At 63.8% G+C, this 15,823-nt stretch overlaps 1 protein-coding gene across 3 annotated transcripts in view; it reads left to right on the top strand.

Moving 5' to 3' along the window:
* The window catches only part of COL5A1 (collagen type V alpha 1 chain), a 171,986-nt gene extending 163,956 nt beyond the window's left edge, over positions 1–8,030 (top strand). For all 3 annotated transcript variants that reach the window (XM_066366730.1, XM_066366729.1, XM_066366728.1), the window contains exons 65-66: positions 1,640–1,873; positions 6,760–8,030. In XM_066366730.1, coding sequence (XP_066222827.1) covers positions 1,640–1,873; positions 6,760–6,906 — 381 coding nt within the window. In that variant the 3' untranslated portion in view covers positions 6,907–8,030. The remainder of the gene's footprint in view (positions 1–1,639; positions 1,874–6,759) is intronic.
* The last annotated feature ends 7,793 nt before the right edge of the window (positions 8,031–15,823 follow it).

Below are 15,823 nucleotides of genomic sequence, written 5' to 3'. Positions count from 1 at the left end.
TGACACATGTCCCCGGGGTCCAGTGCTGGTGCAGAGGGCCGTACAGCCTGGTAGGAAAGATGGACACAGGAGCCCTGAAAGGCAAATAGGACTCAGCCAGGCACAGAGGGGTGGGTGAGTTATTTAGCTTCCAGGAAGACGTGAGGTGTGTCACTCTGACCCAGGGACCCTCACGAGAGCCCGTGCATGCTGGCCTTTGGGGCCCAGGGCGTGGCTGTTTCCAGGTGGCGCCCCTGGTGTGGCTCGTGCCACAGAGGAGAGCTCGTGGGTACAACTTGCGAAGTCTCAGCCGTGAGCTGTGTCCCCGGGGCTTCGTCAGTGCAGGGTGTCCCCTCCCTGCTGGGTGTCCTCCTCCCTGCTGAGTGTCCCCTCCCTGTCACCCCCCCCACAGCTCTCCTACGTGGATGCCGAGGGCAACCCCGTGGGCGTGGTCCCCTCCCTGCTGAGTGTCCCCTCCCTGCTGGGTGTCCCCTCCCTGTCGCCCCCCCCCAGCTCTCCTACGTGGATGCCGAGGGCAACCCCGTGGGCGTGGTCCCCTCCCTGCTGAGTGTCTCCTCCCTGCTGAGTGTCCCCTCCCTGTCGCCCCTCCCCCTGCAGCTCTCCTACGTGGATGCCGAGGGCAACCCCGTGGGCGTGGTCCCCTCCCTGCTGAGTGTCCCCTCCCTGCTGGGTGTCCCCTCCCTGCTGAGTGTCCCCTCCCTGCTGGGTGTCCCCTCCCTGCTGAGTGTCCCCTCCCTGCTGGGTGTCCCCTCCCTGCTGAGTGTCCCCTCCCTGTCGCCCCCCCCCCAGCTCTCCTACGTGGATGCCGAGGGCAACCCCGTGGGCGTGGTCCCCTCCCTGCTGAGTGTCCCCTCCCTGTCGCCCCTCCCCCCGCAGCTCTCCTACGTGGATGCCGAGGGCAACCCCGTGGGCGTGGTCCCCTCCCTGCTGAGTGTCCCCTCCCTGCTGAGTGTCCCCTCCCTGTCGCCCCCCCCCAGCTCTCCTACGTGGACACCGAGGGCAACCCCGTGGGCGTGGTCCCCTCCCTGCTGAGTGTCCCCTCCCTGCTGGGTGTCCCCTCCCTGTCGCCCCCCCCAGCTCTCCTACATGGATGCCGAGGGCAACCCCGTGGGCATGGTCCCCTCCCTGCTGAGTGTCCCCTCCCTGTCTCCCCCCCCCAGCTCTCCTACGTTGACGCCGAGGGCAACCCCGTGGGCGTGGTCCCCTCCCTGCTGAGTGTCCCCTCCCTGTCCCCTCCCCCCCGCAGCTCTCCTACGTGGATGCCGAGGGCAACCCCGTGGGCGTGGTCCCCTCCCTGCTGAGTGTCCCCTCCCTGTTGCCCCCCCCAGCTCTCCTACGTGGACGCCGAGGGCAACCCCCTGGGCGTGGTCCCCTCCCTGCTGAGTGTCCCCTCCCTGCTGAGTGTCCCCTCCCTGTTGCCCCCCCCAGCTCTCCTACGTGGACGCCGAGGGCAACCCCGTGGGCGTGGTGTCCTCCCTGCTGGGTGTCCCCTCCCTGCTGAGTGTCCCCTCCCTGTCGCCCCCCCCAGCTCTCCTACGTGGACGCCGAGGGCAACCCCGTGGGCGTGGTCCCCTCCCTGCTGAGTGTCCCCTCCCTGTCCCCTCCCTGCTGAGTGTCCCCTCCCTGTCGCCCCCCCCAGCTCTCCTACGTGGACGCCGAGGGCAACCCCGTGGGCGTGGTCCAGATGACCTTCCTGCGTCTGCTGAGTGCCTCGGCCAACCAGAATATCACCTACAACTGCTACCAGTCGGTCGCCTGGCAGGACGCCGCCACGGGCAGCTACGACAAAGCCATGCGCTTCCTGGGCTCCAACGACGAGGAGATGTCTTACGACAACAGTCCCTACATCCACGCCCTCACAGACGGCTGCGCTGTGAGTACCGTTCCGGGCCCTGGCTCCTGGCGGCGGAGTCTGCTCACACCCTGCACGGTTCAGTCGTGCAGTCGACGCAAATCTACGGGGCACGTACCCTGTGCCAGGTCCCGAGCTGCATGCCGGGGGCCCCGGGCTGCCTGCTCTCCGCACGTGGCTGACCCTGGCCGCCCCACGGCAGGTCAGGAAGGGCCAGAGCGCCTGGGCCTACGAGCCCCCAGCGTGATGGCTTCGGAAGCCGGACTCCCTCTGCTTAGACACTGGTTCTGCCAGTGGCCAGAGCTGAGACCGGGTATGTTTCTGAGGACATGGCAAGCAGCCAGCAGACGCAGGGTGATAACAGTGACCACGGCCACCGTGGCTGTGGGCTCCCTGACGGGCCCGCCACGTTAGGGCCACCGGCTAGGAAAGGTCCTCAGCTGTGAGAGGCAAGGAACTCGCTAGCTCAGGCCCGTGGCCAGCCAGGGTCAGGGGTCACTCGCTCTCTGGCCCCTGGGCTTCCAGTGTGCTTGCCCTGATCTGCACCCTGCGTGTGGCCCTCAAGAGCCAGGCTGGACCCCAGCCACGGGTCGGCCGCTCAGGTCAGCGCCTGAGCTCTGTCTTCGTGTCCTGTTGGAATCCTCGGATGTGTCCCTCGTGTGGCCTTTCAGTGGCTGGAGTCGGGGAACTGAGAAGCGCTTGTTTCTGTGGGTCTCACGGTCGCACCCCAGCCTCAGCTCCCCGTCTCCTCACCCCCTGTCCCTCAGAGCCCTTCTGTGAGGCCCCGCCCAGGCCAGGTCCCCCGGGGGACAGGCCAGTGTGGCTGCACCCCCGGCTGGGTGCAGGGCCGGCTCCGTACCCTCGGAGGCCCTTCTGGGCAGGCGCCAGGCTGGTCATCCCTGGACAGGAAGCTTTTCGAATAGCCTGGGCCCAGCTCCAGACGGGCACTTCCTGTGGGTTTCCGGTGTCGTAAGCCAGCTGTGACCTTTCTGGTTCCTCTGGTCCTGGGCTGCTCACCAGCTGTGTGTCGGCACCTGTCAGCTGGTCCCAGTGTGTGCCAGGCTGGGGCAGGCGTGTGTGTGTGTGTCCTGGGCACCGAGCTGCCTCCGTATGCCTGAGCAGCCAGCCAGGACTCCTGCCTCCTGGTCAGTCCCGGCCACAGGTGCCAGTGCACCCTGCTGTTGAGGCATGTGTGGGATTTGGGCTCTTCCTCCATGTCTACTGAGGATGTGTGCTGTGTGGGCCAGGCCAGGGCAGGGGTCCCGGGTGGATCTGTGAGCAGGTTGGGTCTGACAGGAGCCAGAGGGCTGGGCAGCGGGGTGGGTGTCGAGAGCAGGACCCAGCGGACCCAAGCCCAAACCTTGGTTGGTCCCTGACGGGCCTGGGGCCGGCTGTGCACCTCAGCCTTGGGAGCTGGAAGGTGTGTCCGGGGCCAGTGTGAGGCCTCATGGGGAGCCTCACCTCTGCCCCGCTTCTGAGCTCTCTCGGGCCTGTGTGGGCCCCCACTTCAGACCTGACTGGGGACAGGAGGGACTTGTCCCGTTTGAGGTCAGAGAGACCCAGCTCCCCGGGTTAGGGACCCAGGTGTCATCCCACATCTGCTCCTTTTCCTGACACGCACCCCAGGCTGCTGCCAGAAGGGACAAGTAAAATTATCCCTGACTCTCTGCCTCCCACGAGTGAAGACAGTAATAGCATCTGCCTCCCAGGGTCCCCGGTGGAATTCCCACTCCTGGGACTGTTTTCAGACCGCCCGGCCGCTAGCAGCGGACAGTGATGTGAAGGGAAAGGAAGGACCCATCAAGGAGAGGCCGGACCCAGGGACCCAGCCGGGGGTTTGGCGTCGAGCTCCCTGGCTTCTGTGGCAGAAAGGGCAACCCTCTCCGTGGCCCAGTCCGTGCCATCTGGTAAAGGAAGGTGGGCACCTGCTGATGGAGCAGGCCGGCCAGAGAGGGCAGTCGGGGCCGGTCAGGCCGGTGAAACGTGGAGGGACAGGCACAGTGAGCTGGCCCGGAGTGGCCAGTGCTCTGCTCCCCTGACCACACCCCCCGGAGCGGCAGCCACAGTTTGCTGAGTCCCCCCCACGCCGTGCGGTTACGCAGGGGAGCCCAGGCCTGCCTGGGTCGGATTGGAATAGGGGCCCGAGACGGTGGGATTCCCGGGCCTCCTGGGGCTGCCTGGCCTGAGCGAGGGCCTTTGAAGTGGCACAAACCACCGGGCAGAGGCCCAGGGACTGTGCCACGTAAACCAATGTTTGAGCAGCTCTGCGGACCATGGGGGGCCATTGCTGGCCTGTGATGGTTATTTACGCCTCTGGAATAACAGGTTAACGGAGCAGCGTGCGCTCGGCGCCTGCTTAAGTGTGCCCCCTCTAGGCGCTTGGGTCCCTGAGGGTTGGAGCAGTGGGGCCCCAGCGACCCAGGAGGCATCACCGGCCAGCTTGGCAAACGCCCCGCCCACCCCTGAGCAAGGAAGAGAGGCAGGTGCTGGCCTGGCACAGGCCTGCATGTCCGCCCTCCCCGTGGGGAGGAGACACGTCAGGCGCTGGTCAGCTCGCTGGTGTGCGAATACTCAGGTGCCCGCCGCGGAGGTCACACGGCTCCTGGTGACGGTGAAGGCCAGTCCAGTCATCCTATCTGATAATGTACCGAGCCGTGGTCGGACAGGTGAGGGGCAGAGGCCCAGAGAGGCAGGACATAGGGAGGCCGGCTGGACTCCAGCCACTCCTCTCTGGCCTGGCCGGGGGGAGGGCACGGGGTCAGCCGCCCCCCAGGGCATCACTCCTGAAGGGGGCACCTGTGCTGCAGAGGGCCCGTCTCAGGTCCTGCAGGAAGGAGGTGCCTTCCAGAGGCTGTCAAGACACCAGAGACCAAATGCAGAGCCCAGAGACCACCCCCAGCCCACGGAGCCCGGGTCTGGGCTGCACTGGGGTTCACGCTGTGCTGACAAGCTCCCCCATGACTCCTTGGCACTGAAGGGGCCGACGCTGCTTTAAAATCATCCCAGCCAGGGCCCTGGCCGGTTGGCTCAGTGGTAATGCATTGGTCCAGCGTGTGGAAGTTTTGGGTTTGATTCTCAGCCAGGGCACACAGGAGAGGCAGCCATCTGCTTCTCTACACCTCCCCCTCTCCTTCCTCTTTGTCTCTCTCTTCCAAGGCTCCATTGGAGCAAAGTTGGCCCGGGCACTGAGGACGGCTCCATGGCTTCCACCTCAGGCACTAAAATTGTTCCAGCCACAACAGAGCATCGCCCCCTGGTGGGCATGCCGGGTGGATCCCAGTTGGGCGCATGCGGGAGTCTGTCTCTCTGCTTCCCTGCTTCTCACTCCAGAAAAATTAAAAAAAAAAAAACAACTTAGCCAGACCGAGCGTGTCGTACGAAGGCAAGGATGTGGGGAGACTGAGTCTGGGAGATGCAGAAACACCTGAAGGGGGTGAAGTCAGGGAAAGCCCAGAGCAGGTGTGGAACGGTGTGGCCTGCTGGGAGCCCCGGACCCATGAGGGTTCCTGTCACTCTCAGCACCCCCATGATGTCAGCAGACCCGTTTCCGGTTCAGAAACCAGAGCCACAGAGGATTAGCTACCTATCTCTTGTAACAAGTCACCCCCCCTCCCCAAGTTGAGTCGTTCCAACAAATGTCTGATCCATTTGGAAGGCTCAGATCTGGGCCTGGCCCCACTGGGGGGTTCTGTAGCAGACCCCCCAATAGGGGGCCTAAACACCTCACGCTGATTTCCTCACGGCTCTGGGAGCTGGAAGCCTGAGGTCAGGCAGTCAGCACTGTGAGGTTCAGGTGAGGACCCTGGTCTGGGAGGCAGATGGCTGCCTTTTGGCTCACGTGGTGGCGAGAGCTAGCATCTGACAAGGACACTGATCCCATTCATAGGGGCCTCCCCCCTCAAAACCTAACCACCCCCGAGAGCCCCACCTTCTAACCCCTCACATGGGGGGCCGGGCTTCCACATCTGTCCTTGGAGGACACGGCATCCATGAGGTTGCATGCAGTCCAGGAGGCTGGCCAGGCAGGGAGGTCAGCTTTGGGACGGCCCCTCACGAGGCTGAAGTCACCTCACCGGTGCTCATCACGGCCTCCCTGGGAGGGACGCACTGGCCCATTCTGTGGGAGGGGGAGAAGGCTCCCGTGGGTCACCGTCACCAGGGCCAGGCCCAGCCCACAACATCACTCTAGTCTGGCCCCTGGTATGGAAAGGCGCTGTGCGGGACAGCTCGGCAGATGGGCGCCTACAATGGTCCTTGGATGCCGACATCAGGGGCCCTCGTTTTGGGGGAAGTGACAGGCGGCAGAGTGTCTGGCACCTTCGTCCCCTGTGCTCTGGGACACGTGGCCCGGCAGTGGGGGAGGGGGAACACGCCCCTCCCAGGAGGGTCCTGTCATGGCTCTGAGGTCCCCCTCATCGGTCAGGTGGCATTGGAGTCCCGCCCCCAGCTGAGTGAGGGGGAGGGGAGGGGATCAGGAGGGCTGGACACACGGTCTGTAGGAGGGCCGCCCCTGCTGCCCGATGCTGCCCTTGTCTTCCGTGCCTCCGTGTCCCCAGCCCTCCTCTGGACCGGGCTCCCCCTCTTGAGTGCCATCAGCTTGCGGACACCAAGGGCGGTCGCTGTCCTGGAGTCCTCAGTCTTTGAACAGGGAGCACCTGGTTCGGGTGGAGCCCAGTCCCGGTGGGGCTGCCTGGGGCAAAGCCCATGGTGGGACGGGGCGTGTCCCCCGTGTGGCGGGGGAGGAGGTGCGTCTCAGTGGCTGCAGACCCTGTCGCAGCCCCCCTCCCGGCTGTGAGTGGGGAAGGGGACCTGGCTAGGGGGAGGCCGGCCCTGGGCGGGTGAGGGATGGACCCCGAGAGAGGCCCCGCCCCGTCTGAAACGTGGCTGCTCCTGTCTCCCCCCCCCAGACGAGGAAGGGCTACCAGAAGACGATTGTGGAGATCGACACGCCCAAGGTCGAGCAGGTGCCCGTCGTGGACATCATGTTCAACGACTTCGGGGAGGCGTCACAGAAATTCGGATTTGAAGTGGGGCCGGCTTGCTTCCTGGGCTAGGAGCCGCGAGCCCGGGCCCCCCTCCGCCCCGCGACCAACCTCGTGACCTCAGCACGCCGCCTGCCCGTGGGTGTCCTGGACAGTGAAGGCCCCTCGTCCCACCCCCGGACCTCGCCCACGCCTCTCGGCACCCGCCGGGCCGCGCCCCAACCACAGAGAGCAAAGGGAAAGAGCCGCGTCCCCGCCCCCCGGAGCCGAATCACACGACCTACGGGTCCCTCCGCCGCCACTGGGGTTCCACCACCGCTTCCTCCAACCCCGGTCCCGTCTACACCGCACTCCACGCGGGACCGGGGAACGGGCCACACTTCTTGCCGCAGAACTCACCGGCCGTGCTCGTGGAGGGCCCGCCGGGCTGGGGAAGGAGGTAGGGGCGGGGGGCTGCGGACTGTGGAGATGACATTTTTAAAAACAACTTGAAGATGTGTATTTCCCCATTGACCTTCAAAAAAATGTTCTAAAGCAAAAAGCCACGCACGGTAAAGGTCAGCCCCGCCCTGCCCGAGCCTCCCACTCCCCAGAACACAGCCCGTGTGCGCAAGGCCCGATGCCATGTGCCTTTCCGGTGGATTAAAGGTGCTTCTGTTTTTTGTTTTAAGTAAATATTTGTATTGTATTGTCATACATGCTCAGTGTCCCTGACTTGGAGTCACGCAGGTGAGCCCAGCTCCGTCCCACCGGCAGAAGGGGGAACGGGTTGGGCGTCTGCTCCCGATGCATCCCGTCCTGGAGAGACGGAGTGGCCCCACCCTGGACACGAAGGTGGCCGTAAATTGGGGATCTACCCAGAGCGGCGAGAATTCCCGCCGCCGTGGAGAGAGCAGCAGGTGCAGTGCCCCTTGTCTGATGATATTTTGATGAGCTCTAGATTTTACTTTTAATAAGGGGAGAAGAAAAACGTGAGGTTTTGCCATGTGCGGGCACGCACTTAGAGGAACAGGCAGGCTGGCTCCTCGGTGAACTTCAATGGCGTCCTTTGGCCACTTGTCCTGCCGGAGTTGCGAGAGCGGGTCAGGGCCGGAGACCACGTTTTCCGGCTAATTCAGTGAAAATTGGTGCTCATTCTACCCGCTCTCTCTGTGGTGCTATCTGTTTTGAGATCTTGAAGGCGACCCTGTGGTGTGGGGGGGCCTGGGCCGTGCCTCAGTCTCCCACCTTCCTCCTCCACAACCTGGGTTTGTTGCCAAGGGTGTTAAAGATAGGTGCCCGCCCCGTGTCCTTCCTGCTGGGCCCCTTGCCCACGCCCCCACCCCACCCAGATGGCGGAGGCCTGTGCCCGGTATTTGGTTGTGCTCCTGTGATTCGGGAAACACACGGTACAAGACGCTGCACGTCCCCTACGGCGTCCCCGTGGCAGATTGCATTCTGTGCCTGTTCCGAGGACGGCCCCGACGCCCGCCGCTCCCGGCCCTGAAGACAGACCACGTGCAACGAACTCTGTGAGTCTCTGCCGGGCTGCCCGCCGGGCCCCGCCCGCCCACCTGCGCGGTGTGGATCTCCACCTGCAATGCTCTCCGCGGCTCTGGGGCACCCGGCCCTGCTTGGACGAGGACCCGAGGAGGTTCCGGCGGGTGTAGGCGTCCCTTTACTGTGAAAAGCGGCCCTCCGGGAACACCCTCTCCTTCCGCGGCAGCTGGGCACCCCCGTGGAGGGGGGATCCTACCTGCGGCCCCCTCGGGAGGAGCTGTGACTCGTCACGTCATGGCTCTGGTGCTGCCCTCTGCCCCAGCCAGCGGCGCTTCCAGCTTAGGTCACCAGGGCACAGGCCCCCGGGAGAAACAGACAGCCGACCCACGAGGATTTACCCCAAAGCCCGTGGAAGTCCAGCCTCCCCCCTTCCACTCTTGCCAAAGAAACGTCTGGTTTCGAGAGACTTTCGAGCCGGGCGCACGCCAATGACTGTCACCTTCGCCCCTTCCAAAGAAAACCCGTGCCCCGGGCTGCCGTGTCGTGTGTGCACACGCGTGCGCACGCCCTGTGGGCCTCTCTCTAGGTCGTGTGATTCCACTTTGATTTCTCATCCCACCCCACCCCCTTTTATTCCTCATTTTCTCCCTCCATGGGTCCCTTCCACTCTGTTGTAATTTGTTCTGAAGTCAAGACGTGTCCCGTCTCCCAGGACCACTTAGCTACGGCATATTGCAATAAAATTCTATATTTGCAGAAATTCTTTTGGTGTAATTTTATTTTTATTTCCCCCCTCCCTCTCCCCCTCCTGACCTGTGGAACTGGACTGCACGTGGCTGAGAAGAAAATGCGGTCAAATGCAAACCCTGTGCTGGTAACAATTCAAGGACGGGAGGCCTTCGGACTCTCCTGTCGGATGACACATTGTACGTTTCCTAAAAGTCCAACGGACGGACGTGGTCCTGAGTTGTTTTTTAAACTGTGGGGCTCAGGGAAAAGGGCATTTTAAAAGTCCTTTCAAACCTGTGTTAAGAGAAGACTCCCTTGTAATAGTGTTTCAATAAACCGTGTTTTGACTGTTTCCACCGAAAAGACACGTGATTGGCTGTCCTTCTAAAAAGTGTGTGACCCAGGGCCTCCCCCTGCCTGCAGCCTGTAACCCGTGTGTGAATCAGGTCACGGGACAAGTGGACACGTGGATGCCGGCGATGGCCACCAAAACAGGACGGGCGTGGCCCAGGCCGCCCGCCCACCCGCCCGCCCACGGAGCTCTTTCCCCTGAAGCAGGGGCAGCGGCCGGCCGGGGACAGAGCTGTCGTTCCTCCCTGGGTGTCGTCAGGGCCAGTGCGAGGCCTCTGTGGGGAGTTTCCACACTCCTGGGTGTGCAGACAGACCTGGAGAGTGTGCGTGCCCCACCCGCACCCTGAGTGGTCAGTGCCCATGGCCAGCACCTGCCTGGGACAGTCCCACCGTGCCGTCCAGCCACGTTGCAGAATTACACGTCCCGGCCCCTCAGGGTGGGCAGGGCGTGCGGCTCTTCGTCTGAAGTGGTGGCTCCCTCTTGCACGTTGCCTGCCATGTTCCACAGAGTGGCTGTGTACCCACCAGGTTCCTGGAGCGAGTCCCCGGCAGCCCCCCGCTGAACTTGCAGCACGAGGGAGAATCGTGTTTGTGTTCATGGACGCCCCCGGTCGGTCGCAGGAATTGTCGCTGCAGCAAAGCCTAGGCCGGCGCCACTCGATGTGGTCCGGGGCCAGGCAGCCTCCGTTGTGTTAGAAACACGGGTCCCAGGGCCCCGCCCGCTGCAGCTGGCTGAGGCGGACACTCTGGGGGAGGCGGTCATCTGGGTGTGGACATCCAGGTGGCTCGGGGCCTCGGGCCACGGGCCTCAGACACCCCTAAGGAGAGAAGACAGTGACAGTGAGAGTCGGTGGTGCTGACCTCAGGCCCAGAAGCTGGACTGTAATCGTCGGTATCAGAGGGAGAGGAGGAGGAGGGAAGGCTCCCCACCTCCAGGGAAAGACGTGTCACCTGATGGCCACTTGCTACCCGTGACAGTTGGTGGGCAAGGAGCCCTGGGGGAAGAGGCAGGCCCCCGGGGGACGGTGCTTGGGCTGCCGCTCAGCCAGCCTGGGCAGCGGTGACATAAGAGAGAAGCTCTCGGGAGACCTGGCCGGAGCACAAGGAGACAGCGTCTGCAGACCAGAGGAGGGTCAAGCCCGAGAGCGCAGCAGAGAGCACACCAGAGAAAGGACACACACCAGAGGAAGGACACACACCAGAGAAAGGACACACACCAGAGGAAGGACACACACCAGAGGAAGGACACACACCAGAGAAAGGACACACACCAGAGGAAGGACACACACCAGAGAAAGGACACACACCAGAGGAAGGACACACACCAGAGGAAGGACACACACCAGAGGAAGGACACACACCAGAGGAAGGACACACACCAGAGAAAGGACACACACCAGAGGAAGGACACACACCAGAGAAAGGACACACACCAGAGGAAGGACACACACCAGAGGAAGGACACACACCAGAGGAAGGACACCACCAGTGAAAGCTCGGACGTGGCGGCTCGGGCTGCCCATTCGCCACCTAAACTCATGGGCACGGATGACGGCGGCACCTCGTAGACGCTCACGGTGGGGCTCTCCCACCGAGGCTGGGCGGGTGGGAAGGCAGCTGGGGAAACTGGGGGAGAGGGTTTGCAGGCCCACCTGGGCACTGGCGTCTAGGTTTGTGCCCGGCCAGAAAAACATCACCTCCCAGGAGCAAACACTTCAACAAAACTCCACACGCACGAGACAGCCTGCTTTTTCTTTTTCTTTTTTTTTCTTTCCTTTTCTTTTTTTAACTAACAAATGGCTTTCACGTCAACCTGGGAGAAGTCTAATTCCCAGGCACATGTGGGAACTGACGTGTTTGGCGGTGCGAGAATCTTGCGGCCCTTGTGGGACTCTCTCAGACTTGTTGGTGAACTAGAAATCGCTGGGCTGAGAGGCCTCGGTGGTTAGGACTCTGAAAGACTCTAATTGCGGGAGACAGGTGGAGTAAGGACACCCTCTAAGTCAGAGGCTGTATTGTTTGTTGCTACGTAACAAGTTACCTGGGATCTCGGAGGCTTGAAACGACACAGAGGCGTCGTGTGTCATGTTTCTGTGGGTCAGGAATCTGGACGCAGCCTCTCTGCGCCCTTAGGGTGACTCACACAACTGCCAGCAAGGTGTCCCCACGGCCACGGTGCCATCTGGAGACTTGACCGGGGAGAGAGCCCACGAGATGAGTTCTTAAGTGTGTGTGCAGGAGTGTGTGTTCCTGAGTGCGTGTGCGAACACCAGACGATGAGCGTGTTCCCAGACCCCAGAGCTTGGGGACAGGCCGGAAGGAAGACGCCCACGGCCTGGCCTCCTCCCCTGTAACACACAGACAGATGGCCGGTGCTTCCCCGGGCTGTAGGGTCCGGTGAGACCATGCACGGGAAGAGCCCTGTCCCGGGTGTGACGGCTCTGCGTCCCCAGTGTCCTTACCGCGCCGGTGACACCCGCGTGGCACAGACACCGCACCCCTGCCGTGAGCCATCGCGCTGTCTCGGAGGGAGGAGCCCCTGCTGGGGTGACAGGTGAGTTCAGAGGAGGACACCCTGCTCGCAGTGAGGTGGGGGCTTCCGAAGAGTCTGGACGCGCAGCCAGCGCCCCAGAGAAACAAGGAGAGGTGACCGAGTCAGAGCCCACGCCTGCGGGTCCCTGCACAGGCTGGGGGCGGGCACAGTGTGCTCGGAGCAGCTGCAGTGCGCAGGGGGAGGGCGTGCAGCCAGCGCCCCAGAGAAACAAGGAGAGGTGACCGAGTCAGAGCCCACGCCTGCGGGTCCCTGCACAGGCTGGGGGCGGGCACAGTGTGCTCGGGGCAGCTGCAGTGCGCAGGGGGAGGGCGTGCAGCCAGCGCCCCAGAGAAACAAGGAGAGGTGACCAAGTCAGAGCCCACGCCTGCTGGTCTGTGCACAGGCTGGGGGCGGGCACAGTGTGCTCGGAGCGGCTGCAGTGCGCAGGGGGAGGGCGTGCAGCCAGCCTGGGACAGTGGGGGCAATTTGGAGATGTCTCGAGACGTCCTTGGCAATCTGCATGCCGCTGTGCTGTCTGTCTGTCTGTCTATGGGCCAGCAGACTCTTTGGGATGCTTGTCAATAGAAGGGGCCATTGGCTCTTGCAGCCGGGGTCCCGGAGCTGACCCTCTGCGCAGACACCCCCGATGAGAAAGCACGAGGCGGGCAGGAACTTGTCCAGGGCAGGGCAGAAGGAGCTCCGTTTTCCATCGTTGAAGTCTGGATGGGCGACTTGAGACACAACTGCCCATCCCCTGCGATCCAGCCCCCACCTTGGCCCATGCAGATGCCCCGGGGACGCAAACATGGAGGAGACGCAGCCCCTGCCCTCAGGTGCCCACTGTGCGGAAGGAAAGAGGCCCCAGGTGTCCACTGTGCGTCTCCTAAGCTCCTCTGCCTGCGACCTTCTCATGGGAAGCCCTGTGCTGGGAGCCAGCGGGCAGGGGTGGGACGGCTGGACAGAGGGAGGGAGCGGGGAGGATGGGAGGCTGGCGTAAGCCCCCCGTGGGCAGCTGCCTGGCTCGCCACGCCTAGGCTGTGCAGCCCCAGGCAGTCTCCTTCCTTCTCTGGGCCTCGGTGTGCCCATCGCTAAGCGGCCAGGCCCTGGGAGGAGGCCCTGGTGAGCTGAGCTTGCGCTGCCTGACCCTTGTGACCGCGGCCTGCCTCCCCTCTCGGGCGGCCCCCTCCCCGCGTGGTCTTTCCTCCCTTGCCCAAAGACGATCTATCGCTCGGTGTGGCGCCACCCGTTTAAACGAATTCACGTGTCATTGGTCCCATGTGTTACAGATGTCCACTTCAGAAGCCCAGCGACTCCTACCCTCAGCTTTTTAAGCTGGACTTTGCCAGCGTTCTGCACGGGACAGACGGACGTGCGTAACGTCTTCCAGGGGCGGGGGCACGTCCTGCGGCCTTCCCGGACTCAGCTCAGGAAACAGCCGTCAGCCTTTTAATCGCATGGACAGAAGATGAATCGATGGACGTTGGCGCTCCGGCATTTCTGCCTGTGACCTTTCTTTCCTTTTTTTTTTAACCAGAACCTCTGAGTATTGAATTCGTTTCTAGCCCCCGGATCACCCAAACCGATGATATGAGCGGAGGGAGGTTTCTCTTCACGGCTCCTGCAAGTTAAGAAACACGGCGAGATTCTGCCCGGCTGCCCCACCCTGGTTCCGCCCCTCAAGTTCACAAAGTTCACATTTTCCACGGGACGATCAGGTTGTTGACGCTCATGGGCCCAACGCTCCAGAATTCGAGACCAAACCCAGGTCCGGCCGCGCTGCCCGCCGCTTCGAAAGCCTACCGTCTGGACAATGAGACGGGGCGGGGCGTTTGGAAGGGAAAGGAGGAGGGGAAAACACGGAACAGAGAAACGGAAGAAGTGCGTGGGGAAGACAGTGCGGTCGCTGGCTCGCGCGCACGCGCACTTGGCCTGCTCAGTGCGAGAGCCCCGCATGCGCACTTGGCCTCCTCAGTGCGAGAGCCCCGCATGCGCACTTGGCCTCCTCAGTGCGAGAGCCCCGCGTGCGCACTTGGCCTCCTCAGTGCGTGAGCCCCGCGCGCGCACTTGGCCTCCTCAGTGCGAGAGCCCCGCGCGCGCACTTGGCCTCCTCAGTGCGAGAGCCCCGCGCGCGCACTTGGCCTCCTCAGTGCGAGAGCCCCGCGCGCGCACTTGGCCTGCTCAGTGCGAGAGCCCCGCGCGCGCACTTGGCCTCCTCAGTGCGTGAGCCCCGCATGCGCACTTGGCCTCCTCAGTGCGTGAGCCCCGCATGCGCACTTGGCCTCCTCAGTGCGAGAGCCCCGCATGCGCACTTGGCCTCCTCAGTGCGAGAGCCCCGCGCGCGCACTTGGCCTCCTCAGTGCGTGAGCCCCGCATGCGCACTTGGCCTCCTCAGTGCGTGAGCCCCGCATGCGCACTTGGCCTCCTCAGTGCGTGAGCCCCGCGTGCGCACTTGGCCTCCTCAGTGCGAGAGCCCCGCGCGCGCACTTGGCCTCCTCAGTGCGAGAGCCCCGCGCGCGCACTTGGCCTGCTCAGTGCGAGAGCCCCGCGCGCGCACTTGGCCTCCTCAGTGCGAGAGCCCCGCGCGCGCACTTGGCCTCCTCAGTGCGTGAGCCCCGCGCGCGCACTTGGCCTCCTCAGTGCGTGAGCCCCGCGTGCGCACTTGGCCTCCTCAGTGCGAGAGCCCCGCATGCGCACTTGGCCTCCTCAGTGCGAGAGCCCCGCGTGCGCACTTGGCCTCCTCAGTGCGAGAGCCCCGCATGCGCACTTGGCCTCCTCAGTGCGAGAGCCCCGGGCAGCGCAGTGTGGGTGGTCTATGTCAGAATACGACTGCTCCCCCCCCCGGGGGGGGGGGGGGCGATGGCGGGTTGGTTGCCCACCCGCCACAGAGAGGGGCCCTGTTGCTGTCTGTTTGTCTGTGAAGTGAGGTTTTCCCGGCTGTGTGCTCATCCGCCCCACGTATTAAACGGGGAATGGCCCGAGGCTTCCCAGGTCCACAGTTCCTCTACCGTCTGCCCGAATCCAGTGTGCACCTGCCCGGCCTCGGCCACCGGCGTTCCACTGGGCGTTGACAGTTCCCCGTTGAGGGGACTCGTGCTCTGGACCACCCTAGACCCCAGGGGAAGTTTCCAAACCTCTGCAGACAGTGAAGCCTGTTGTATGCAAATAAATCCCCCACTCCTGCCAACACTGCCATGTGGGGGGGGCCTCTGAGGTGACAGGTGACGGCAGGCAGAGCTGGGTGAGGAGAGGGGAGGGGGAGGGGCAGCTGGGCTTCCCCTTAAGGCTCAGACAGGCAGGCGAGCCCCTCCCCACACAGGGCCTCGGGGTGGCTTCTGGCAGGAAGAACTGGCCCCAGCTGAGGGGGGCGCTCACAGGGGAAGCTCACTAAGAGGGTGTGCGCTGTGGCAGAGAGTGGGCCAGGTGCAGCCAATAAAAGGTGGGAGGGCTCCCCGGCTCCCAGGACCTGACATGGAGCTCAGTCAGGGGGCCATGACCCTGGCGTCCATCATCCTGGCCACCGCCTTCCTGTGCACTGCACCCTGGGTGGCTGACACCTGTCCAGGTGAGTTGACGCCAGGTGACCTACAGTGGCCACACGCAGAGCTCACAGCCGCTGCTCACTGACCCCGGACTGTGCACCAGGCCCGTGCTGCGTCCCCTGTGAACGTGATTCCTGACACAGCGCGTTTAAGGACCGTCTGCCGGGGGACCTGCCCCTGGTCCTCCAGGGAGGGGCCGCGTCCTGTCCCACCGCACAGGTCCTGTGAGGAGGTGGAGGCGTGGAGGGCGCCGCCCAGGTCAGGCTCTGTGACTGTCCCCGGCACTGGGAGATGGCCCGAGAGCTCACCCCCAGCTCTGTGGGACTTTCAGGCTGGGACCTTCCAGCCTCAGGGGACA

Source organism: Saccopteryx leptura, chromosome 2, assembly GCF_036850995.1.
Source record: "Saccopteryx leptura isolate mSacLep1 chromosome 2, mSacLep1_pri_phased_curated, whole genome shotgun sequence".
NCBI lineage: Eukaryota > Metazoa > Chordata > Mammalia > Chiroptera > Emballonuridae > Saccopteryx > Saccopteryx leptura.
This window is presented reverse-complemented; position numbering and strand designations above follow the sequence as displayed.